Below are 27699 nucleotides of genomic sequence, written 5' to 3' on the forward strand. Positions count from 1 at the left end.
GTTTGCTTTTTGTATGTTTTATTTTTAATTTTAAAGATACTTTAAATAAGTTTAAGATTCCTCCTAAGGAAAAGAAACTCCACTCTCTAAAATAACTAGCCAAAATCAGGATTGCTCACTGTGGCTGGCAAACACAGGCTGCTCTTTGATGTGCTTCCTATCATGTTTAACAAGGCCAAGCAGTTGCTTCTGATTCTGAGGCAAGAGTTTTGTTTATAACTGAGATCATGTATTTATGCAACACATTGTCTAGGTTTTCTGGGTCTGTTTGCAAGCATAAAGTAAGATGTGAAATAAATCCTGTACATTTTCTCCACACAGTGACCTTCTCTAACCGGTGACACAGCAGGCCCAAGCACTGCTAGCAGCCTTGGCCAGCAGGTGCACACCAAGTATCAGCCCTAGGTGCACACATGCATCATGGCTGACTCCCCGAAAACCTAATTTCTACAGCGGCTCTTTCCTTTACCCCTTCCCTCTCACCTGCAGCATGCTATTGGCACACACAGGGCACCCAGGAGCAACAGTCTGATGTATGCACTGCCATGGCCTCAGCTCTTGGCAACCAAAGTTGAACCCATCTTCACCACACTCTGCAGCTTTATTATTGCCCTGGAAGAACACATTCACAAAAGCCCTACCGTTGGCTTTGCAATCCAAAGTAAGAGTACGAGTGACACTTACAATCTGAATTTTCACTATGAACTTTCTTCTTTTGTTGCACTGAGTAAACTGAAACACGCTTTACCTGTACTGAACCACTGTTAAGTTCTGTTCCCCGCAGTGCCTCGCACATCGGATGTACCTCATCCAGCTTGACTTACTGGGTTCTCCACCATCAATAAAGTGCTGCAATGTCCCATCTTGGTCATATATCTGTGGAAGAGGTCACAAGGTCAAGTAGTTAGAACAAATCATCAGCAATCATTTTCACTGCTTTGCTGGTTTCTCTCTGTGTCTTTTCCAGGAATTTATTGCCTTGAGATTTGTCATTGCATACTGATGCTTTTAGAAATCTACATGGAACAGCAGAAAAGTATTTTAGGAGATGCAAGTTTATCATGTTTCTTTTATCAAGCCAATCTTTTTGTATTAAACATGTTTGTGGTGTCTCAAAGATGTGACCATGTTTCCCAAAGAATATTTAACCTATTTTGACAGGCTGGCCTTAAATAATGAACTGCCAGATAAACAAGAAAATCTGGATGTAAAGCCTGCATTTAAATGGTTAGAACATCTGAGCAAGGGGCAGTAGTAATCCCCAAACAAGCATTCCTTCCTTTGCATCTCAGTTGCAGCAAGAACACACGTACTTCAGTAACCTCACGTGGCATATAAGGGAGGTGTAGGACTAATCAGACAAAAACAAAAGAGACTGGAAGGAAAAAGAGTTGAAGACAACCTTTAGAAACTCTCTGGAGACATATAATGTTTTGAAGTAGTCAGTGCAAATCAGTCCGAAGGGAATAAGAGTTTTCCTAAATATGATACCCCTGCCAAGGATGTGAGAGTCACTTAGGGTAATGTTTTAAAAAGACAATAATACCTCTTTATTCTGCACTGGTTGCTCCCTCTGAACTCGAAGATTAAGGCTGCTCTGAAGGAGCTGAAATGTGAAGATACGTATTCTGTGCACAGCTGCCCTCCTAGTGTCATTAAAAATGAAATCTAGGAAGTGCTGCTCCTAAGCACAGGATCTCACAAGCTTTTTAACCTGTTTCTGTTAACATTCAAAGTTGCATCTGAGCAATTAGGTGTTTATCCAAAGCAAATCACATCTTCAGATCTTTTTAATAATTCCATCCACCCCGAAGTTTTCCTTTTGAAATTCTATGAGCCTAACTTGATCTGTTTTCTTGAAAGTACTAACCTGTAAATTAAAGATGAAAAATATTTATTGTACTGAATTGAACACCTGTAGGGGAAGCAAATTAACAATCCTGCATTTCTATTTCAGTGTCAAGAGACGTCATCTCAGAAATGATATGAAGGTGTTCAATATTTCTGAAATATTAAATGTGATTTTTCTATGGTGCGAACAAAGCCATACATTGTAACCTGAATCCAGAGCCTTATTTCCCCATGTAAGAATTTCCATTTCAGGAATCTACCTTGCTTTTTCTCTTGACTAAGAGGGATCTGAAGTACTCAGAGATTACTTATATATTGCTATGGCATGAGAGAGAGGGAAATAAAGTTTACAGAGAAGGAAGATGCTGAGCAGTGGGACAAAATTGGGGAAAACAGAAGGAATGTCGATAGGCAAACACTCCAATACTGGTGACTTGGTTCATTTTTTTAAAATACATGGTAGCTTGCTGATTACCAGCAGGGACCTATTGTTATGTAAACATGCTAATGTTCTCTGATTATATGAGCAAAGTAGGCTAAGCAATAAAATTCTGTAATGGAAGTTGAAAAATTATACAGGAAACCAGCCATCAAAGAGGATGAAAAGAAAACAAAAACAAAAACAAAAAAACAAACAAAAAACAAAACAAAACAAACAAACAAAAAACAATGATTAAGTGTTTGGATGCAACCATTTTGGCAATATCTACCCAAAAAATTTCTGCACAGTGTTTACTATCTATTCATTTACAAGGTGCTTACTACCATAGATTAACATGAGGCAAAAGGCAATTTCCACCAATGGAGAGTTGATAGCCTCCCAATCTCCAAATTCTGTGAAACAAGAAAGACAAACAGTCATAGTCAGTACTGGCAGCCATGTCCAGACACACAGGAACCTGCACAGAACTCTGTGTGGATGGACATTCCTGAGCTGACATGAGAAACAAAAGTCTGTAAAAAAGTCATAAAAACACAGAAACTGAGCTTTCTCAGGCCATGACCTGGAGGACACAGGAGATGTTGCTGGGTCTAGACCAGGTTCTAGATCATCATTTTTTCATCACTCTCAGCATTATCCCATAGCATACCAGTGTTTTCTGTTGGAGAAAATAGAAATAACAAAGAGAAAAACACTCCATGGCTCTGCTTTCCATGGCCGGGAGGTGCTATCACCTTTTCCGTTACCTTGAATCAACTGCAAGGGCTGTAAGAAAGGGATAGAAGGTGCTACAAATGCTTCATCTAAATTCCTATGAAAACTGTTTCTAAATGCTTTATTCTTGCAAGTATTCTTACGCCAGTGACACAGTGTTTTGTTCCTAAGGGACATTACTGACATTGCAAGTAAAACTAGATAGTTAAATACTATTTATAAACTCTGACCTGCAGCACTCTTAGTACTGTTGTTACAGGAATGAAAATCCAGCTATAAAGCAGACAGCTTGTCACTGAAAGGAAAATATCAGCACTACATTGTGTCTACCTGTCCAATTACAAATATCTAATTCAGATCTGGAAAAACTTAACTGCTACGGTTATTATTCATATTACCATCATGCACCATTCTTAGTAATTTTGTATTTGTCTACATCTGGCAAACAGTACATTTGTGCATGAAGAAGCCATCATGAGGGAGCAAATAATGGCTTGCCATAAAAGAGGAAAAGTAAGCCTGCAAGCATAAGTTTTGAACACGAATTTATAGCACACCACATGGATGGACACACTCATCTGCTTCTGCATTACACATGTATATGTATTTAAACATTCACAGCGACTAATAAGAAAAACAACAACAAAAAAACCCACTGTAGAATCCTGTGAGGAGCCAAATTCACTGAAAATCTTTGGCTCGTTCACCAGATCACTGCATTGATCTACTGTGGCATAATTTTTAATGCATTGCAGGAGTCTCAGGGCAAAATAAAATATCTTTTGCACAAATCCCTGTGGTGAATACATGTATCTCACAATAGTCATTACTCTAAACTGTGGGGAAAAAAATTAGCTACTGCGTTTTTCTTCTCTGATTACTCCTGCAAATGCTACCTATGCTGCTTACTGGATCTCTCCCCCCTTCTGACTGCAGGAAGTTACTAGACTTTGTTTTTTTATGAGCATTCAGGGAGATTTTTGGTTGGTGGTTGGTTTTGCTTGTGCCTGAAATCTTTCAACACATGAAGATATTTTGTATATGGCCTGCTCGAGGTCTGAGCAGTGCATCAGCCTACCAGCAGAGACGAGTCTGACAAAAAAAGACTGCACTCGCCTTCCTGTGTGACATGCTTGCTGCTCTTTCTTAGAATTCTCATCTAATTAACTTACTTCTTAGTAGGCTCACTGATTATTAATAGGTTTCTAACACGTTACATATCAAAAGACTTAGAATGCAAAATGTACTATTATTCCAAAATTTCAGAATCACAAAAAAAAGAGCTTCATTTTCCAAGAAAGCGACCTTTTTTTCCCTTTTTTTCCTTTTTTTTTTTTTCTTTTCTTTTTATATTACTCTCCATACTAACAGCATTCAGAACATAGATACAGAGATGCATGCTCTAATAACAAAATCTTTTACAGGTTGCCACTGCTGTTTCACTGTGCCAACTGTGTAGAGTGGGGAAAAAGCAGTTAGGATCCAACGCACTGGCACTGGTCAGTTTCATCTTCTATTTGCATGCACAAATAAATTCAGTGTGAACAGCTCATATTCATTACTTATTGGATTGATTATTGATAGGTTAGAAGCTGTAGATACTTAAGCTTGCAGTGCCAAAGACGATAGCGGTATATAATGACAATAGTAACAAAATTTCTAAAGCATGCAGCATCTCACATAATTAATGGTCTAAAAACTATGAACGGCTATTATTAGGTAAAATAAACAGCACTCGCTGGAACATCTGTCACGCTGGCAACATACCAAGTCAAGGCTGGACCATGTAAGATTTAAGTTGCATAATGGATAATGCACAGTGCTCTGAGAAATCTCAGATCAATACTGAGGTAGCAGTGCTGCTTCTTGCCTAACTTGGACAGATGGGGACAAATATGATTCCAGCACTAAAGACTGTCGCACCACTTGCCGGCGTAGATGTCACAGAATTTTGGGATAACGGAGCCTGGATGTAATTGCTCAGCCACAGAGAAAGCCAAGCTGTGAAGCAATTTAAAACAATTTCACAGAAGAGACAGGGAGAGGAGAAGTGGTCAGTTCATTGGAGTTCGTTCCTCTCTATCTTTTGCTTTCCTTTGTTCTCTTTCCATGGCCTGGTGAAGGATTGTGTCTTTTGAAATTCTGCCTGCATTTTATTTTTCCACTTAATCAGATAAAAAAAGGTGTTAGTGTACAACTTAATTGACCTCTCATTTTCCTTGCAGGCAGACCAGTCCTGAAAGTGGAGTTTCTCTTTGTAAACAATTTTGTATTCTAAAATTAACTATTTTAATTATTTTTTTAATGCTGCAAGATGTTGAAAAAGATGTGAAGAAACCACAAAACATGCAAGAATTAATTCTTACCAATACCAGAGGACCCTGCTTTTTGTTCTTCACTACTATCCTTTCTGACATCAAATGCATAAGATCACAGGATTTCCCAATCACTCAGCATTAGCCTTTTTCTCCCATAATAACTTTTACCTTTGACTTCAGTGGGAAGAGTGAGGACAGCAAGGGAGCACTTCTGCTGAGTACATACAGAACTACAGAATCACTGATCATCAAGTCCAACCCCACGCTAAAACATGTTCCCTGTAGTTAATAATTCCCCTTTCATAAATCACCAGCCAAACAGATAAAAACCACAGGTATACTCCAAACTACTGGAAACATAGAGAAGACGGTTGTGATTAAACAGTCTGATATGTCAGAGATGGTAGCATCCATCCAAGTTTTATTCTTTCTGTAACAATGTATGAACCTACAAACCACAGTAAAAGTGAAAATTTCTTTACTAGTCTGGACATAAGAACTGGACAGTGTCTGCATTGTGTGAAACTCAATACTGTGAGCCTGTGCTTTTGATAGTAACAATACTGCAATATCCTCTATGAATAACTGCATACAAAAAAAGAGTTTAAAAAATATGAAAAAGTGCAATCTTTGATAAATGTGGGTATGTAACTGCCACTTCGTAGGAGACAAGCAGCCCTCCATATGTCCATTTGTCAGAACCACCAACTGGAGGGCAATCTCTACAATGCACCCCAAATCCTGGTGCAGTCTCCTCTCTAGAGCCTGTAACAGATCAATCGCTCAATCCATATTTCTCTGTCCATCAGTCACTTAGACTTTTGAAAAGGGGAAGCTATAGGAAGCTAAGGCATGGGATTTCTTTGCCTACATGGTCATTTTTGGGCTAGTTCCACTTCTGCTTCCATTGAAGGTTACATCCATTTATCTTTGTTCCTCTTCTTACTAGTGGTGGTGTAGGGTTTTTTGTTTGGTTGGACTTTTTTTGGTTTTAGTTTGCTTTCTAGCATTTTTATTCATCCCAGGCATAGAGTACTGCTGTAAGAAAAGTTCAGTAATAGACTGGTAGAGAGCATTCAGTCATATTGTTGGTAGACAAGAGCTCTACAGCCAACTTATAAATGACAAAGAAGGTTAATTCTGTTCCAAAGGAGACAAAACAGCAGTCACTTTTCTGAAAAGCCATGAGATTGACACATACAAATGCACAGTAATTTGGTTTACTAAGGCAGTGACTGTTGAGCAAAATGCCAATGGACTCCAGTCTTTACTATGACACATAAACATTATTTATTTGTTAGCATTTCTAACCATGTCAAGCTGGAAACAAACTGGATTGTATGCATGACTTGATAACTTAGTTGTTTAGGTTGGATTCTGCGTGTCAGTGCCCAGCTCCCTTTGGAATCAACACTGTCAAAGGATCTCATTATCTAAAATACTGGAAAAGTTCATGAGAGCTTTAGTTGAGAGAACTGAAAGACAGAAGACAACTAACAAAATTTCCTGAATAGATTACATTTAAGAAGCATGGTTTAGGCAGGAAATCAAATTGCAACTGCATTCATGTTTGATTAAAACAGCTGTTTAAATAATGAATGCTTTCAGGCTTTACATACTCTGAGCATCTGATTTAGAGGTGGGCGCTTCTGAATAAGCATCTTCTCACTGTCACACACTGAATGAGAAAGCTATGTCTTTACGCCTTTTGCAGCCACATCTTACTCCTTTCATTCATTAGCTTGGTGACCTGGTCAGGCCATTTAGCAAACGTTCTAAGAACAACTCTTAGTCTCTCTGTATAAAAGAAAATAAGAAATATAATGAAAAACAGAAGCAATGGTAATGCGTGGAAAATTCTCCAAGCACAGCCCAACCAAAAAGAAACACTGATGTTGATAGATAATAATAACATCATATAATCACATCCTTTATGAAGAGCCTATCTCAAAGACTGCAGTACTTTGTAAATGACATACTGTATTTTATATCACCTGTACAATAAACAAGCAAATTATTCTTGGACAGTATAAAGAAATGTCTACTCATCATATAACTCCAACTTTGATGCCTAATAAATATTATTGAATCTGTAGCAGTGAACTACACACATAAAACTGGTACGAAGAAATGGTAGTACACATGTCAGCAATCTCATTTTACTATAAGTGGAAACGTTTGGACAGGTTCCCTTTTATCTGTACAGATGTTATTGTGGAAAGGCATTAGCTGTAAAAGCTTCTCATATTCTGCCTTGCTTGATAAGTCTAACTGATTTGTTTTGACACTTAAAATACGCCTTCAGATTCTTTATGGACAGATTTATATAAATATATACGTATATATATGTGTATCTGTGATATGGATAACATCTAAGCTTCTTGGCTTACGATGAAATAAGAACAGCGTATCATTATGTAGTTATTGAAAGCTAGTTACTACAGATTATATGTGTGCGTGAAATAAATATGCCCATAACTGATTATTGACCTTGCAGTGCTTCAGCTTTTAAATAACCTGCAAATATTTTGTTGCCATTTAGAAAAATGTTGAATTTCATTTAAACAACGGTTTTGCTTTTGAAAATTTTATGTTACACACGAAACAGTGTCCATTTCCCAATGCTTTTAACTAAAGTGAAGCATTCTGAACTGGGATCAACTGCAAACAGAATAGAGATCTGAAGTAAGAGAATAAGGAAGAAACATCAGGAGTCACAACAGTAGTAAAATGTTGTCCAGCATTTGCTGGCATTGCAATACACTCTCTGAGATGCAACTTCTCCGTGAAAACGCACAGAAATGGATCCTGGCAGCCAATGATCTTTAACTGCTCACACTATCCAAAGCCATTTCTACAGTCACACATATCTGATACGGAGCGTACATCTTGTAATATCTGCTTAATGTTTCTTCTCTTTAATCTAGCCGGCGTCATCTAGCAAATTTTATAAAAGAGAATACTTGCCAACAAATATTAAAAGCTATTTAGATTTAATGTTTCTCAAAGGATTATAGCATATGAAACTATAAACATTGTTTTGAACTGTCTGCGCTAGGTGAAAGGCTTCATCTCACACTTAGACCCCAGTCCAGCAAACACTTATGCACATGTTGTAGTCCCATTGATCTCAATGGGACTGCTCGTGCATAAAATCAAGCATCTGTGTAAGCGGTTGGAGGACTGGGGCATTATTCCAGAATGTGCCACGAGAGCAATGCACTGCTGATTATGCCAACTTGATTGAATTGTTTTTCTAAGTAAAGCCTCAACAATTTTTTTTTAACTCTAATCCATGTTGGCCCTGGAACAGGGAAGCATAACACACAATGCACACCAGCAGTATCTATCAACAGGACAAAAAGGGGAGGACATCGAACAGAAGATGTACATGTGAAGCTGGATGTAGAATCACCAAGGTTGGAAAAGACCTCCACGATCATCTACTCCAACCATTCATCTACCACCAATACTTCCCCACAAAGCCATGTCCCTGAGTACAACATCTAAATGTTTCTCGATCACTTTGAGCTTTGTCAAAGGCAGTAGTGACTTAGCAGGATAGGAGAAAGGAGAGCACAGAGAGAAATGGATAAGTTTTAGAGTTACGTACCCATGCAAAATAATTTGAAAAGAGGGAATGCCCCTGGTGTACCTACTGACATAACACGCAAAGTCTGCTTTTCCACATGACAGCTCCAATATATGACTGAAAAAGCAGAGGCACTCCAGGTACGGATCACAATGAGCTGGACAGATTGCTTGGTAGCAGAGCCGTGGTAGCAGGAGAACATGGGGGGAGGAAGGGGCAGTAGACTTCTCTGCAGTCCCATTTCCATCAGGCATAGAACATGAAAAGAAAAAGTATTGCCAATCCAGCCTAAATGTGCAGAGATCTGTGTTAAAAAAAAGGGGGGGGGAGGAGGGGACAACTAAAAAAAATAAGTTGTTTAAAAGCAGAGAAGCAACAAAAACAAAAGAATCTCACACCAGTCAGCTGTAGGTGCATATTCCAACATGCAGAGAAGTTTTTACAAGGAGACTGAAAGGGCCTGATGCTGAACATTCTCTTACCTGAAATCTTACTCAATAATAACATTCCTAAGATCACTTTCTGAGCCAGACAATCAAAAAAATTACTGTGGATGATCTTTGTTACCCCAGTGTCCCTGAAAACACAACTGGTTCCTTCGCAAGTTAGTGACAAGTTAGGCAGCTTCCTGCTGCCTATCAAAGCCTCTGAACATTACTAAGTAAAATTAAATAGTGCTTGTTTCATAACTTTTGATTCTTCTGCAAGCAACCCAAAGCTCCAGGAAGGTCCTCTCTCATTCAGTTGAGATGTTCTTTCAGCCTACTTCCCTACAGTACATAAACCTATCCAGATGGGCAAAGAATTAAAGGTCAAAATAGCCACCAGGGACATAATGTGACAGTGGACAGCATCTAAGTCCAGGATGCACAAAACCAAGTTTTGGCAAATCTCATCACTCAGCTTCAAGTTCATCAGTATTTTGAGTTTTCAGGCTGAAACAGGTGAGTAGATACACTCTGCTCTGAAGCTGACTAACTGATAGCTCAGTGACCTTTAAAAAAACACTCTGAATCAAAAGACATTGGAAATTAGGAAGATGGAGGGAGAGTGAGGAAGATCACTTGCTCCATTTTGACTCAGGGCTTAGCTTGCTTCTGACCAAGAGAAAGCTGACGGCACAGGAGCCTTTGCAACTTCTGCTGACTACACTTTGAAAACATGCTCTCAGGCTGCATTTTCATAGCTTTGTGCATGAAGATGTGTCTGTGTGAAAATTAGCTTTTCCAGGCAGGATTTTAGATTTATCAATTCCAGTTTCAGTGCTCATAGGGATATTTTTAGACATACTGAAGTATCACACATAGAACATGTGTCATTTAACACTATTAAGCAGGCTAGATTAAGGATTTTATTTGTGCAGAAGTACAAACAAAGTACTCTGAGGCACTTGGAGATAGTCATTCCTTTCTTTACCTTTAGGATGTTTCAAAGTTCTCAGAGGCTCTTTAAGGATGGGTTTACATATATAAATAGCTTCTCAATGACACAGCTCCAAGAGATACTCTCAGTCCTGTAGTAAAACCAAACTAGGAAAAACAAGTTACTTGTAAAATATGAGGGAAAACAATAAAAACAAACAAAAAAATCAACCTTTCCCTCTGAAATTAAAGCTTTCTTCCAGTAACCTCACTTTCAGGGAACATGCCAAGTATTACTCTGCTGTGACAAGAGCCTAGCATAACTGACCCACTGAAGCATGTATGGCTCAGGACTGGGGTGAAAGAGTTAAATTCAGGGGTCTAAACATCAGTTTTCACTGTTGTTTCTGACAGCTCTGAACAACTGATCCAGAAGGCAGGCAGGTCTCCTTTAGATCTGTACCCTACCTGTCACTCCTATGCGGATGTCTTAGATGCTTTCCAGGGCCTAGAATGGCATTAAAAACCTCTGCTCAGATACTGGAATTACTCCACAGATGATGTCTGAGTTCAGCTCCTGCTCTGAAAAATGTTTCCCATATGACTTACAGCAAGTACTTAAACTGTTTCTTGATCCTCCAGCTGGGATGTTGATAGCATTTGTTGTGCACCAATTGTTTACCTCCACACTGATATTGTAAGCAAATATGGGTAGAGGCTGTCTTTATGCTGGAAATGCAGAACATCTATCTCAGCAGAACATCTACCCACTGGTACAGTAGAGACTCCATAGGCAGTTCTTTCTGTTCTTTTATAAATGTCTTGTTTTCGAGATCTCCCCATAAATGAGGAATTTCAGTAAAAATGACATATTTTAGGAAATATACTTAACTCCTTTGTGAGTTCTAAATAATGAGGCGCACTGATATTTTTAGTTTAGAATATTTTGGAATGTCTGGAATGCTAAGTTCCCCAGATGATGATTAAAAGGTCAAGTAATAAAGTATATGATAAACTAAGCTTGAGATTCCTCATAAAACAAATGAGTAATGGCTGCACAAACTGCGTTGCCATGTTTTCATGTTAAAAAAATGTCTGTGCCGTATTATTTCTACAAATTTGTGAGATGGTAAGGTTCTCAGAAAAGCAGTATGGCAATGCTTAGAGTGCAGCTACTGGAGGGCTGGAGTCAGGGTCAGAAAGCAGATGAAAAGGTGCACTGAAGATGAGTGCCGGTATTTCTTGCGCGCAGACGTCGATGAACAGAAACGATTTTTTCCTTGGGGGAGTGCAGGCCTGGTGTTGTTAAGTCTCATGCTAATTTTCTTTGGAAGATAGTTTGTTTCTGTGAGGATTATAACATTAGATTAGAACATTGCTTGAGTCACAATCACAGGAGCCCTCCAGAGCTGTTAAGCATTTGGCATATCTCACTTATCTCTAAGGGTGGCAGGGGCCATCAATACAAAGTGGACCATCAATCAATCTGGGGTCTTCTTCAGACGTTGCCTGTCAGCTGATCAGAGGAAGACTTTAAGGAATCAGCTTTCCATTATCAGGATTTGGTCTGCGATCAGAACAAGCCACTGAACCTTTTACTTTTCACTTGGCAAAAACATACACACTGGAAAAAAGTCCTGACAGTTCATTCATTTTGCTCCATCACTGAAGCCAGATGATGTTTGACTGGGGAGACCCACCCTCTTTGATGTTGTACTCTTCTGAGAGTGCCCCGCTGTGAAAAAAATTTTCTCCTTCCAAATTAAAGAGAAATATTTCTGCGTCCAGCTGCTAAATGTGACGTTTGCCATTTTTCAGCACGTTGGCCCTGTGCCATCTCACAGGCTGTGTTTCAAGCCTATCTTTTTCCCTTCTCCTGCTCAGCAACAATATCCACAATGTGTTAGTGTCTCCAACTTTACATAACATCAACACCAGAAGGAAAAATACCAGTAATACCTCATTGCTCTGAACTACCGCAGCAATATTTACACACGTTTCTTCTGATTCTTTTTAAAGCCAGAAATCATGTTATTACATGTAATGAAGGACAATAACACTCAAATATAATCGAACTACAAAAAGTCAACTTGAGTTTCATTCTGATTGCAGCAGGCAAACCATGCAGCGAAGCCTCTGAAGAGTACTTTACCAGTGAAGGGAGTGTGAATGTTATTAAGACTTGTTTCATGTGTAGTGAGTCCACATCAAGAAAAATGGCATCTGTTCAAGCAGCCCTCACTCTGTTTAAATTAAGAGAAACTTTTCATGAAAGCTTGAATAAACATTTAGGTTTAAGCAATCAAGAAAACCTGTATCTTCTCATATTTATTAAGTGTAATTTTTAGAGTTATAAAAACCACTGTTACAAATCGTGTATACTGTAAATAAAGGGCAGACTCATCACTGCAGTGTTTTGCCTCTCTGCTGAAGTGAGCGAAACACAACAGGTTCCAACCACTCTTCAACTGAAGCTTTCCTTCATCCTTTTCACTTCCATATTTGCTGACATGGAAAGGGATCAATATTTGATAGATTCTGCCAAGCTCATTGTTGCAAACCTGTGTTTTGCAATTAATCCCAGACTGTGACCAGCAAATCTGAGTAATTGCTTATGTGCTCATGAATCTTTACTCTGTGAAAATTAAAATCCAACCCAAAACCTCAATGGATGAGAGTGGAAGCATGTATTTTGGAAAATTACTTGGACAGTAGTATAAATGAAGCATTTCCCCTTTTAACTGTGCACATTCTAGTTTCATGCATCTATATAGCCCAGACAGACTTGATCTAGAAACAAGCAGTAATGCTGCAGCCTGCTCTTCATTTACCCTACATATAATCAATGAGCTCAGTTTTTGCAACTGTAGGATTATACAGATTTAGGAATAAATACGTATTAAAGCATCCCATACAAGCACAATATCATGAGATGCCCTCTGCTAGTAGAGCTAAAATACATCCTGCAGGGCTTCAGTCTCCTACCTAAGAAGGTCCATACTGGGATGAGAGATGTCCAAGAGACACACAGATGCTGACAGAAACAGTGTTGGCAGTTCAGCAGGAGGCAAGTTACATCTTTTCAGAACTAATCACATCCTGCCATTCTGCCAACCTGTGTATAATATACAAATGTTTTCTGTAATTACCTACTGTTAGATTTACGTGTGATGCAGTTCCAGGACTGTACAGCACTCTGTTACAAGAATGCTGCTTATGCTATTACGGTTCTTCTCCATCCTTATTTCTAATTAAATTAAGAAACATTTTTCTTACCATCAGTTCTACGCCTTCTTGATGTCATGCACAACTCTCTTTACTTGCCTCTACAGTCTCATCACGTTCCTTTTTTCTGTCCCCCATTTTATCAAGACAGCAGAAAAATGCTATGAAACAGAGGACTGACTGCAAAGGCTCCTGTTTCAACCATTCTGCATTTTTTCCTTTTTGGATGTCCATCTTTAACACCAGGCAGCTTCATTCTTCCTTCCAGCCTTTCTCAGCTCCACTCTACATGCCAAAATAATCTTAGGTACCAAACAATTTTAACTGAAAATTTTGGGAGTGCTTATGTGGACTGGCACAGAGGGTGCTCATAAACTTCAGGAATGGGAGTTTGATCCGCAAGTGCACTGGCCGTAAAGGTCAGCTTCTACACAAAGGAACACAAAGCAGATGTGTGAATTAAAGATCAATAGAAGCAGCAATTGTAATGCACGGTGAAATTTTTAAGGCATGCAGAATGAGCTGTATTTCTTCCCCAAGTATAAATTCTAAAAAGCAAAGTAAAACAAACTAGCTCTTTAAAAAATTATTTTCCAACCATCCCCAAAGTTTAACACAATGGGGAAATTTGTCAGTATGTGGCAGAGCTGAGTGCGGTATGATTTTATTGGGTACAGCCAAACCCCCCACAATATTTGTAAACTAATAATAATAACAAAATGCTCTGGAGCAAGCTATTTTGGAAAAAAAAAAAATTCATCTGGATGATTTCAAGATTTTATAAACTGAAAGAAAATGTTTCATTACAAGCTTACTGAACTTTAAAAATGAAAGTAGTTCTGAATGGAAAAATGAACTTTCTGTTTAGAAAATGTAAGAACAGCATGTTTAGATGATTTTGAACCATTTTCCCCAAAGTTTTATTCATTGAGAGTTTTCCTGAAACTGACATTTTTATGCAAACAGTTTTAGTTTCTCAGCATTCTCTAGGGAAAAAAAATTGTTTCCTTGGAAAACCTCAACAATTTGTAACTAGTTATCTGCTGTACAGCAGTGATAGGCCATTAAAGGCATACATAAAAACAGTCGTGGCACCTAAGAGCTTGCAATCTACAAGACACAGATAAGACTAAATGAATTGGGAGACCCAGAAAATGTGATGAAAGCGTAACCTTTCCCCACTCCCCTCTTGTCTCTCTCTTTCTCCCTCATGCATAATCACAAAAATTCTCTCCTTAAATACGAAAAGATTAATAGGGAGTGCAATTTTGCAGTTTTCCAGAGCTAAGTAGGAATGGTCCCTCATTCCCTTGGCAGAAGAGAGAAGCCTTGGATTTCCCTGCGGGGCACAAATCTCCACCAGTTACAGTCACAGAGAAAATGAGCCCTGAATCTCTGTCAAACAGGTCAAAAATAAACCCCTTCTTTGCCAGCTGCCTTTCTGCTGGAAGGCATAATGAAGAAAGGGCTATGGAAGCTAAGTAGTGTGGACAATGAGAGTAAACCCTCATGTTCTATGCAAGCTGTTTGTTAAAATGAACTGGTGCTGCTAGCAGTAGGCAAATGAGCCCTTCTTCAGTTCTCTTAATGCTTCACAGCAGACTACTGGACAGTGCTGACTTTCCTAACTGGCTCGACCACTACACTTAAAAATGAAAGATTAAGGAAATAACTGTGTATCGACTCTTATACATGTACTCAGATTAACTGCTTTAAAAGAATTTGATGAAGCTGTAATAAAAATTAATTTATCCATAGAAAGAAGAACTTCTTGTTCTCCAATGGCAGATTTATGATTTCATGCAGACATGAATGTCCTACAGTTCACCCTTTTTAATAAGTAATCTTTTAAAATACATAAAATATTTGTCCTAATGAAGTAATGGTTTCCTAAGGTTTTGCTTCTTTTCTGTACTGCCTACAGTTTTATGTCTTTGTTGAAATGTGTCACTTCTTAAATTATGATGTTTTTCTTAGTCCACTATATTCTTTTTCTAACCCACACTAAGAAAGCACAATTGTCAGACATTATGTTTTGAGGGCAAACTGACCTCCAATATATTGTGGATAACATAAATTTCCTATTTTATAGTTTTTCACAACACATTCCTAAACCGAACCCCCTTGGTTGCTTTGTGTCTTGAACTCACCCCACCTAATAACAGCAATCTAAAGAGGCCAAAATTTTCAGCCAAAAATCAAAGTAAGAGGTGAGAGGAGAAGACAAAAAAAAAAGTACTTCAGCATTAAGGAGTCACTGATAGTTTAGAGTCACGGCCAACTTTAGATAAGGCAGTGTACTGAGACAGCTCAAACAGCTGCTGCAGTTCCAGGACCATCATCTTTGCTGGCTCAAATTTGTCTAAAAACTCTCCAAGAACCTGGGAGTACGGGAAGAGTGAGACAGGAAAGGTTAATGCACCATGATTCTACCCTCTGCTGACTCATCCTGTCAAGAAACACTGAGGATCATCCAACAGAATACAACAGTATTTCACTGTGACAGATTTTGCTTCTCTTTCTCAAAGACTTTTCTTTCTCCAGTAGAGAGCAGAGAAGGATGTGAGTTACTCCAGGCTTCAAAGGAAAGACATTTATTTTGTCCAGATAAGTAAATTGTCTTGTAATCCCATGTGGTATCTGGATAGGAAATATATTATACTTACTAGAAAATTGAGCAACTCCTTTGAATCAAGGATGGATAAACAAACTGACTGAGAGTAAAAGACACTTACCAGAGGCTTAATAATGAGGTACATTCAGGAGCATTCCATAATTTAAAGGCTCATTGTTCTGTAAGCACAACTAACAAAGCTTAGTTTTAGGAAGGGCGTGTGTCCTTTGTCACCAAAGCTTTCACTGCTGTGATAATCTCCATGTCTACAATAATTCCAGTGTATAACATAAATATCTAAATATTTTTCACTTATTTCACACACTGCACTTCAACTGATACCACTAGAAGTTCAGCACATGAAAGAGCAAAATGTCAGTCTATCAAAGAGGACGAATTTCATCCCGGGATACCTGACTTTGTGATGTGAAAATAGAGAATAGTGTGACACTAATGATGAAGGCCCACAAAAACAAAAACAAACAAAACAACTAACCAAGCAAACAAGTAAAACTGTAACTTTTGCTCTATGCTCCTATATTGATTGGGAGAGTGACCTTTGCTGATCCCCACTGATACTCATTGGTGTCTTCAACAATCTCCTCCACAGCATCCCAACTCCACCTAACTACTTTCAGAAGTCATGCCATGGAAAATGAAATCCTAAGAGAGCACAGTCTGGAACACTGCTGGACAAAAAGCTCTTGTTGCACAGTTTGCACAGGCTCAACGAACATCACGTGCTGGACTGATTGTGCATGCAATAGGTTCAGATGCTGCTGCCATTTTTTTGAACCTCTGGAAATTCAAGCTGCTGGGTATTTGGAAAAGCATAATTGCCATGACAATACAGAAGAGTGTGTGCCCTGTATGCTTTTTGTATTTGACTTCACTATATATACAGGATATCCTGTATTATACAGAATGTCTGGCAGTCCTGAAAGAAGAAAATGACATTTCCTCTTGCCACTTACTTTTGCTACTTTTTCCACATTTCAGATTTAACTTTGTTTTATATATCTATTACTTCAAACTAAGTGAAAATTAAGGAGGGATTATTGTCCTCTAAGAATGGCAATTAAATGGATTAAATCAATGCTAAGTACTATTGTTAAATCATTGGCAATTACACATTTCATTTCTTTATATATTCTATATCCATAAAATGAAAATATTGTTTTTGTGACATATTTTCTCTGTGAGTCCTCTAAAAATGCTCGAAAGCAACAGATGGCAGTGACTATGCTGAAAAATGCTGTTTTGTTGCCGAGAATTTTGTTCTATCAGACAGTGTTATTGTGCTCTTTGTACCTGTTGCAGTTTGGAAATAAATAAAAGACACTACTTTAAAGGCAACCTTACTTTACACCTGAGGTAGAATATTACATAACACTGCAATTCTGCCCAAATGCTCTGTCAGTTTTAATGGTACAGATTTGTATTATGTGCACACAGATGAGAAAAAATCTAGTTTCATCACACACTTCATTCATATATTGCATACGGTCAGTCTTGAAATTTGTATTGATTTAATATCTTTGAGAGAAGAAATGAACAAGATTCAAAAGATCCATCACAATGCAATTATCTGAAGTTTTTCTTTTAAAATGCATTTATATTTAGTCTCAGATGAAATGATTTTAACTGTAAATTTGCAAATGTCTCAATTATAAAACTGTACGGATCTGAGATGTAATAGTCAAAGCTCAACTGTTTTATAAATACACGTAAAATATGGAATTAATATGAAAATCCTACATCATACAACCAAAACAATTTACTATAACAGGTTATGGCAATGACCAGATTATTTTTCCAAACAAGTAGCTAAACCCCATCATGCAATTTTGAACTTTTTCTGACCTTCTGATGGCTACAATTGGGAACAAATGTTCTGCAATGAAAATATTGGTGGCTCTGTGCCTGGAAAATAGTGCTTAAATTAAATAGTTTTTGCTTTAGTAGACAAATCAGGTGCATTGCATGGGAGAGGATATCAATGCAATTTTGCCTTTATATACGTCAAGTATAATAAGGAATTTTAAATTTCATTGACTTAGTGCATGTCTGCACTGCAGCTGAAGTGACTGATGCAGACAGATTTTTTCTCTAGGTGTAAATTAGTTATCCGAGCCACTAATAACAGGGTAAACCTAAGCATGTGTGTACTAAAGGCTAATTACCAAGCCTTTAATGTGAGTTTTACATCCAAAGGCAAACTCAGTATTGCTGGAATTACATAACGTATGGAGCTGAAAAACGTGCCTTGATTGAAGCTAGATAATTTCTATCTGCTGGGAGCTGAAGTTGGCTACAACATAACAAACCCTTAAAGGTGAATTGACATTAAGGCAAGCTGATAATTTCCTATGCTCACACCAAGTGTAAATTCAGTTTTTAGTGAGTTAAAGGTGCATTTACCATAACATTTACCAGCCAAGGTTAAGTAACCCAGTGTCATTTGTCTCCACTGAGAAAATGAAGAGAAACAAGTTCCTTCAGCAGGCAGTGCTCCACAAGCAAAGCTAACCAACTTAGACTAGATTCTTATCAGTATCACATATTAGTGACTGAGAGAGGGGGATGATGGCATGCAAGATGCCACAGCCTAGATAAAGCTTGCTGTTTAGAGCTCAAAACATCAGTCATTTTCATAGTACTGGTTGCAATCTCATGCTTTTGGAGGTGGGTGGGGGAAGACTGTATAAACACTTTCTATCATTAGATTATGATGACTGGACGAGCAAAATAGGAATAAGAATGATGTGAAATTCAGTTTTGTCTGTAGTGAAGGATCAACTCCATTTCTCCAGCAAAACCTAACCAGAAAGAGGGAAAATATTCCTGGTGCTCACTGCAGTGTAAGCTATCAGAAACTTTAACACTGAAGACTGTACCACATAACTTCAAAGACACTAAGATTGCATGAAACTATGTAATAGTGTCATCTAGTGACTCTTAACATATTATTATCCAGGCGCTGCGACCAGCTACAAGGAAGGCCAGCTCACAGGCTGCTGAGGCAAGCTGTATCCATGTCCAACACTGATACTTGCTTTCCGCTACGGTAAGACTTCATGGGCAGGCTGAATGCCTGCATTAGCATGCAAGTGCTCAATGAGCACACAGCCATCCTTCACTGGATATGTGGAAATCTTCATGGAATGCCAGTGCAAAGCATGGTGCAGGTCCTGTCTTGCGTAAGGAAAGCATCTGTCACAATGCTGCTGAAATGCAGCTCACAAACGTACCACCTAGGGAGACTGCTTTGAACTCAGTTCTCCAAGTAATCTGTAGAACGTTTTGCAAGGTCCTACAGACCACCAGGGAGCCTTGGACAAATTGCCTCTGGTGGAAGCAACTGCTCAAGTTGGTTACTTGACTGTTTTCTCTGTTTATGCCATCCCCCTCCTCCCCCCTCCAAATCCTGACCTATAACCAGTCCCTATACCCACTGATTAAACCATTCCTCTTTATTTCTAAACAGACTCACTGAATGGGAGCTAATCCATTCACAATGCTCTTGAGAGCTGAGCCCTTTAGCATGATGTTGAAATAGACTTTTATTTTGTTCTTGTTTTCATTTTTCTTGTCTGAAAGTCTGCTTCCCACATAAGGAAGCACATAACAAAGACCATTAATAAAAATGAAAAAGCCAAACTAATATATTGGCTTTTTTTTTCCTTTTTAGAGTTATGAAGTTCTTCATAAAGTGCAATACTTGCCAAAGAATACAGTTAGAGGCATGAGCATTTTGTTATATTTCCATTATAATTAATTAAACTGTCAGAAACGTTGTCCAAAGAGCATTCAGCTTGACAAACTTGGAAAATCTGGAAAATGTAATGCAAAGGTGACATTTGTCTGTAATTCCAGTTTGAGTTTACAGGGTATAACTTGCACTGCAAGAAGGGAAAGGGACAGGGAAGGGGAAGGGAATGGAGAAGGGAACAGGGGGGAGAAGGGAAGGGAAGGGAAGGGAAGGGAAGGGAAGGGAAGGGAAGGGAAGGGAAGGGAAGGGAAGGGAAGGGAAGGGAAGGGAAGGGAAGGGAAGGGAAGGGAAGGGAAGGGAAGGGAAGGGAAGGGAAGGGAAGGGAAGGGAAGGGAAGGGAAGGGAAGGGAAGGGAAGGGAAGGGAAGGGAAGGGAAGGGAAGGGAAGGGAAGGGAAGGGAAGGGAAGGGAAGGGAAGGGAAGGGAAGGGAAGGGAAGGGAAGGGAAGGGAAGTTTAATGATTGGTCAAGGTTTTTTGTTGCATCTATCCTCAGTTTAAAATCGTGTTTACCCTCTTCCTTTGCTTTACACTTTACAGCTTAAGTAGTTTAAACTTCACACACAAAACATTATGTAAGCTTCCAGAGAACTAAGCAGAACAAGTATTTTCATTGGTTTGATAATGAATCTCTGATTTGGCTATGAGATTAAGACTTTAAATTAAGTTTAGTGAAAACATGAACGTCGTCAAGATTTTTTCATTTGGGGTTCACATATATCACACAGCTGAAAGATCTAGGATATCTAATCAGAGACCACTGAAATAAACAGCTCATTTTTTCAACAGAAAGGGCAAACGGAGACACTTTTTTTTTTTTTTCTTTTTCTTTCTTACAGCAGTAACGACTTCAGTTCAGACTAACAAAAGAGCCTGCTCACTGCCCTGGCCTCTGATCTGACTGGCTTCAGGAGCAGCATCTCAAATCTTACATTATGCAGCCTAGTGTGTCACACCTGGGCCCACTGCAATGATGCATCTGCACTAACAATATTGAGAAATCAGCCCTACTGTGCTGTGCATACACCATAGCTCATTCAGAAATAATTCGGCTTGACACCTCATTGCATGAAGTAGATGTGTCCAGCATGAGCAAATGGTATTAGCACCTGATGATCTTTGCTTTTGGTAGTATCATCATCTCAGCTCCTTTTGGCAACTGTCTGCAGAACAGAGTTGCAACAAGCACACTGATGGACATGGACCACTAGCCAAAAAAAAAAATTAAAAAAATATTAAAGCCATGTTTAAATTATTGCTTCTGGGACAAGGTTAAAGCAAGCTGAAGGAGTAAAGGGGAAGGGAGAAGTTCCCAGATCTGTGAAGGAGGCTCTTGGCTTGCGTTTAGAAACAAAGTTATAAGCTTTTTTTTTTTTTTTCTCCTTCTTTTGGCAAAACAGATTTGGAAATATGTAACAGAAAAGACAAATAAGGAAAAAAAATCTAGCAGCATTTTATCTCAGAAAAACCCCAAACCTACTTTCTGTAATACTAACAGACAAAGAGTCTGTTGTCCTTCTTTTCCTATGCATGATCCAGAGCTCAGACTTCCTAGGATCCCCTGGGCACAGGAATAAGCTCCCACCAGAACCAAACCATCACACCTTGTTCTCTTCAGGAAGAGGAACTCCAAACCCTTCCATCTCCTCAGCAAAACACCTCAGGACAGCTCTGATACTTCATGTTCCTCACTGGCAATGCCCCATGTCATTGCTTTCTCTCCCTGCTTAGAGATAGCTCTTCCTTCTCTTGGCTTTACTTGCCCATTCTTCATTTTCACATACCCTTCTGCTCTCTCAGCTTTCCATCCTAGCTCCATTCTACTTTACAAATGCACATATTCCTTTCTAAAACGTAGTGGCTGTCAGAACAGAGTGAATATTCGGATATCCCAACACTTTCGTATGTATATGACTCATTTGAGTGAACTGGGGTTTTACTGCTCATCTGAAATTCATCTTCTGTAACCTCTCTTTTCCATTATTTCCTTTCTTACACTGAAATGATCATGTGTTATCTTTATGTTGAGACAGGAATAGGTCTCATTTATTTCTGAGGCACATGACTCCAAGGTTCTGAAAAAAGCAAGCAATGAACATATGAGATGGAAAGAGATTCTTGTACAATAGGTCATCTCAGCACTTATTCCGCTTCATGAGAATACAGTATAATAACAGTGAAGCATGGAATACTTCTGTGTTTGAGCCTGGGGTCCAGTTTTAGATAGGTAACACACTCAATATAGTTGCATTTGGATTTACAAGAACTAGACTGGCATGATTGAATTCCAAACATCGTTTCTCCTTCATATTTTCACAGAAAAAAAACGTCAAATACATGTAAATGATGCTCAAAGAAATACATTTGATACCTTCATAAAGCCCATTCTGACTTATTTATGTGCTGCAATCAAGTCTCATTTGGTAAAATAATATATAATTAATAATTGACCAACTGAAAAGTCTGCAATGGTACTGTGTAAGCCACCCAAGTAGTTAAATCAATTCCTTTCTGTTTATTTTTGCTATTTGTTTTTCTATCTGAGCTGCCAATTTTCTAACATATTAGAGAAGAAGTAGGAAAGTCTTTTTGATTGATAACAAGCTCGGATTTTTGTGTCAGATCAGTAGAGATTTTTTCAAAGTAGGAATTCTGTATGTTGCTCTTGCATTCTTAGACAATTATTCTACAAAAAATATTTAAATGCTCTTTTTTTAGCTGCTTTGACAAGAACACCAAAACAGTTCACATCACCCTTGACCCGCAGGGTGTACATCATCTTGTCAACATATAAACAAACACATGATGGGCTGTATTTTAATAGATTCTGTAAATATCAAGATCCAATTTATCAAAAGGTTTGCCAAAGAGACAGCTGTGGGGCTTGTGGTGTATGGCTGCATTCAGTGCTGTTGCAATAGCATCACTGCATGAAAATTGAGAGCTACTGTTGCTCATACTTCCACATGATTATTTCTTTGGAGCACTGGGTTAAGCTGCAGTCTGTATATGCCAATTCATGTGTAAGGGAAATATGCAGACTTCCGGGCAGCAGCCACATGGCTGGCTTTTATAATAATCCCTCTCCTCTCTCCCCATCTTTATCAGACAATTCCTCTGATGTGCTGCACTCTGTCAGAAAAGGAGGCTGAGAGGAATTTATAAGCACAGAAACTCTTACTTAGGAGACTGAGCAGAGCTCCATTTTGATAAGGTTTACACAGACACTGTTACTTTTCTTGGTTGGCTTCATAGCTTCATGGATTTTAAAGCCAGGAGTGATCCCTTTATTGTCTACTCCAGACTATGCTTCGTAAGCCATTAAATTTCATCCAAGAAAATGCACAAAAGGGAAAGGATCGGTGTCCATGGGTACCCATCTGCTACCCTCAATGGTGGAGGTGTCCATCTGCTACCCTCAATGGTGGAGGCTTGCTAGAGCAAGAATTGATGAGTCAGCCCCATCTGAAGCTGCAGAGATTATGACAAACCTGTAGAGGTGAATGGCAGCCAGCACAGAGCACAAATACACACACAGTGTAATAAAAGATGACTCTTCCCACCACATCTCAAACCACTGTCACTGGTCCAACCTCTGTGGGCAGTCCCAGGCCTCACTGAAAAGCACAGAGAAAACAGAGTATACCTGGTCACCTGAAGGAAGAAATTCCCAGTAACCACCCACTGAAGACAAACACAATGAGATCTGGTTGTACTACTCATGCAAAGCTCAGACAGGGAGATGCAGCAGTCTTACTCTCCTCTTCAGTGGCCTAGGAGGTAAAGCAAAGGTTCAGAGCTGCACAGGCTGTGAAGGCAAAGGCTCTGGTCGCCCAGCGTAGAGCACAGAGCTCTGAAAGATACACATAACAACATTTTATAGCCAAAGCATGGTACCTGCCTCTTCTGCCATTTTTTTCTATGTATAAGCAAGCACTCAAAGTCACAAATAAGACATTAACAGAGTACATTAAACCCCATTAAGCTCCATCCAATGGTGTTCTCCCAGAAGTTGACTGCCTCCACAGCCACCTCGTACTCTCCTGGGTTTTCCCACAGTTCTCTGGTTGTGGTCTCTAGACACAATGCAGCTCTTCAAAGATATTTCAGTGACACAATACTACCCATTTTTAACAATTTACAGCTGCCATGACTCTTCTGCTGGTGAGGTAAAAAGCCACAGTGTTCACTGGAGAGCTCAAAGACATGCTCCTCTACTCATGAACAAGGAGAAAGTCTCTCTCCTTCACCCTGGTGCCTTTCCAACAGACTCCACTAGGATGCAGAATGTGAAGCACTAACATATGGATTTAAAATATCCGCAGTCTTTGAAATTTCTGCCATTTTGTTTTGCCAGAATGGGGAGTAGCCTTGTTGTCTTTTTATTCATTTGCAAGTACAATCACCATGAAAGATATAACGAAATATATATGTGTCAGTAAGAAATACATGCAGGTATATAATTTTTTAAAATTCCACATTCTGGTATCACATTGTGAGGTTCAGAGCACCAGACAGCTCCAAAAACTGCTGCTCACCTAATCTTTCTGCTGCTTCTTGCTGGACTGTAGTACAAGCCTGCAAGCTGACGTCAGGTTCTGATACTGGAACACACTCCATTAATGGAGTAGAGGATTGGGATTACATTGTTGGGTGAGCTTACAGCATGCAAGTCTCCACTGATAATATTTATTGCTGTCAAGAACACAAGAGAGAGATTTTGTTTGTTTGTTTGTTTGCTTAGATAGCAAAGTTACTAGGATTTTTCATGCCAGAAAATAATAAGGAATTATGAAACTGACTTAGCTGGTGTATATGTACATAGTTGCCCTATTATGAAAGTATGAGACCTCACTCAGTACTTGTAATTGCACTGTCTGCTTAGGGTTTATCTGGAACCAGTAAGAAGTCCTGTCACTTGTACGGTCAGTCTAAACTTCCTACAGGTGAAGTAACTGGAAGACTATCTCATCTTTAAGTCTTCAGAAAATTCAGGAAGCTGCTGGTCAAGTAGACATGCAGTTTTCCTAGCTAGAACAGGACAAAGCTGTGCTGGAGGGCACTGAGATCCAGCTCTCACAACAAACATTGGCTTGCACCACTAGCACTAGAGAATGATGCTGTGTTAGCAGACATCTCCCACAAGGCTGGAAGTCCAGTTCAGGCTTGCACCTGATCAACTTAGCCCAGAGAGACAGCAAGATTGTGCCCATTTGTGCCTGACCATGGTCTATCCTTACTGTGGTATCATATTTCCTACTGCAGTTCTAAATACACTTAGGCAAAAGATCTCCAAGAATACCTTTTCATGCTCAAAAATTTTCACAAGATATCTTTTGTAGTACTTGAAAGTTTGATACCTTAAACTATGTAAAATATTTAAATGAATCAACAAGAGAGTGAGAAAAACCCAGAGCACAAAACCATGAGAAGACAGGAGGAAAACAACTAACCTTGAACACTGCCATTTCTTAATAGTTTGCTTTGACTTTCTGTGGGATATCCATAGCTTGCCTTCAGAAAAGCAGATCAGAAAGTGGTCAGCACTCCAACGTTCATGAGACAAATCTATCCTGGCTTATGAGAGAGCACTGAAAGTACCTGTAATCTCTGAGAACAAAGAGAAAAGAGACAGTAATCTCCTGCAAGAGTCACGTCTGAGAGAGTCCAGGCTCCATCTTCAAATTAATTGGCACTTTATTGCCTAGCCATCCTGCTCTCCATCATCTTCTTCAAACACATTGTTATAGCAGCGTGCATCTGACTGATGCCCCAGTTTTCCCTATGATCTAAAGTTCTGCTTTTTCTGCTCCATAGATATATGAATTTGCTGAGGAGAAGCAGAAGTCTAGCACTCCTATTTCTATGGTTTGACCATCAAAGACAACGAAGGAGGGAGAAATTCAGTCTTTCTGTCTATGCCAGTCTGATCGTTGAGTGCTTCATTACTAAGTCTTTCCCACACAGGAATTTCTCAATACTAATACTTTTAGAGATTTACCATATAAATATCAAGTTTCAGTGGCTGTCTGTAGCCACATCTAAATAAATAAACGAATTGAATTACCTGCCAAATATAAAGAATGTACATTCAGACCAGCTTTCCCTGTGAAAGAAATTTTTTCACACTTTATATAGGAATACATCTAGAACTAGAGATGAATGACCTCAACAGAAAGCTTACTGCTAATGCTCACATAAATTAAGTCACCTTCTACACAAAAAGCAAAAGCCAGAACGTTTATCTTCTTTGTAGAAATTAATAAGACAAATGCAAATACTTTTTTTAAAAAACACAAAAAATATTTTAACATACGATTTTCACTTTAGTAACAGAAGTAAAAATAATTTAAAAATGATAGCGCTATCAAACAAAAGTGAGAAAAAGTGGAAAAAAAAAAAAAAAAAGAGTGAGAGGAACACCATGGTGGTCTGTAGCTTCACTGGGCTGGATCTATTCATAAATTATTGCCAGGAAATGGATTAATGGTTTAACAGTGTAGCCAGCGATTTTCTTCATGGGTACAGCAATAAGTTTAAATTCTTGATGCTTGCCATCCTTCAAAACAGATAACATGAAGGTGAAATGTGACAGAGAAAGGAGTGTTTTTCCTGAATTTTTCATCCACAAGTAGCGGGTGTGGATGCAGTATGGAAGCTGTGTGCTACTCAGCTCTGGAGAGGGCAGGAGGCATTGCTTGTACCTCTTCATCACCTACCATGACTTCTTGTTGTGATTGACTGAGTCTTGAGAGGCTATTTCTGCTCAGAAACACAGGCACATGCAGGCTGTAGAGTGGGAGTAAACAGCATAATGTACAGTCAAAGGATGTGTGAGATTTCAGATAATATGGAAGAAATAGAGGCTCCGAAGGAAGGATAAGACATGAAGACCCAACTAAGACCTTAAAGTAATCCAACAAGGCAGTTATATCTCTGAAAAGACACCATCTGATTTGGCTTAGCAGCAAGCATTGAAAATGTACATAAAAGTAAGGGAAAATTCTGCTTCACACGATGAGGTTAAATTCCTGCAGTACTAATGCCTCTGGGATACATCATTTTTGGATAATTAGGGCATAAAAATTAACATTTGATTAAATAAACAAGAAAACACAAAGGTTAAGAAAAGAGACAAACAAATGTGGTTACTGGAGGAAAGGGAGGCTGTAGACCTCAGCCTGACCCACAGCCATCTTTTGTGGGGAATGGCAGACCCCAAGGTCAAATGGCTGTTTAGCCAGAGTTACTGTCTGAGCCCACCCAGGCTCAGATATATGGCCTCCTCTAATGCGACAGTGTATGGCTAAGACAGCCCTGAGCACAGGCCATGTGATTGCTGCCGGAGAACTCTTGCTGCTAGAAATTCACCAGACCTCTGGGCTGGGGATACAGTGGACACCATTCTGCACGAACAAGGGAAGCAAATTAATATTCTTAAAAGGCTACCTCTTCTCCCAGGTGCACCACTGGGACTGTGGCTCCATCAGAAAAGGAAAGAGAATGAAATTCAAATCAGAAAACTCTGATGCAAAGATCTGAACAACAGTACTGTACCCGTTATTTTCCTTAAGATGTCAGTGATTATTAATGTGTGCTCTGTGGAAATGCTGATGCTCACCTCCACTTTGATTCTCATTGTGATTGCATAAGAAACAAAGCTTCCTATACTCTTTTTCTGATCTTTAAATATGCTTGAAGGTTGATAGCAAGCTAAATTCTTCTGTGTTAGGCCATGAAAAACAGGAGGAGTCCAGTCCAATGAAAAACTTTGGTCACAACACAAAAATGAGACCTCTAGTTTCTCAGTAAG

At 39.0% G+C, this 27699-nt stretch overlaps 1 protein-coding gene across 1 annotated transcript in view; it reads right to left on the reverse strand.

Annotated features, from left to right (window-relative positions):
- PRDM6 (PR/SET domain 6) overlaps positions 1-27699 on the reverse strand; it is a gene marked incomplete at both ends in the record, with an annotated part of 70321 nt that overhangs the window by 22745 nt on the left and 19877 nt on the right. The window contains one exon of the mRNA XM_079548552.1: positions 749-876. Within this exon, the coding sequence (XP_079404678.1) occupies positions 749-876 (128 nt within the window). The remainder of the gene's footprint in view (positions 1-748; positions 877-27699) is intronic.

This window comes from Tetrao urogallus (genome assembly GCF_951394365.1).
Source record: "Tetrao urogallus genome assembly, chromosome: Z".
Taxonomy (NCBI): domain Eukaryota; kingdom Metazoa; phylum Chordata; class Aves; order Galliformes; family Phasianidae; genus Tetrao; species Tetrao urogallus.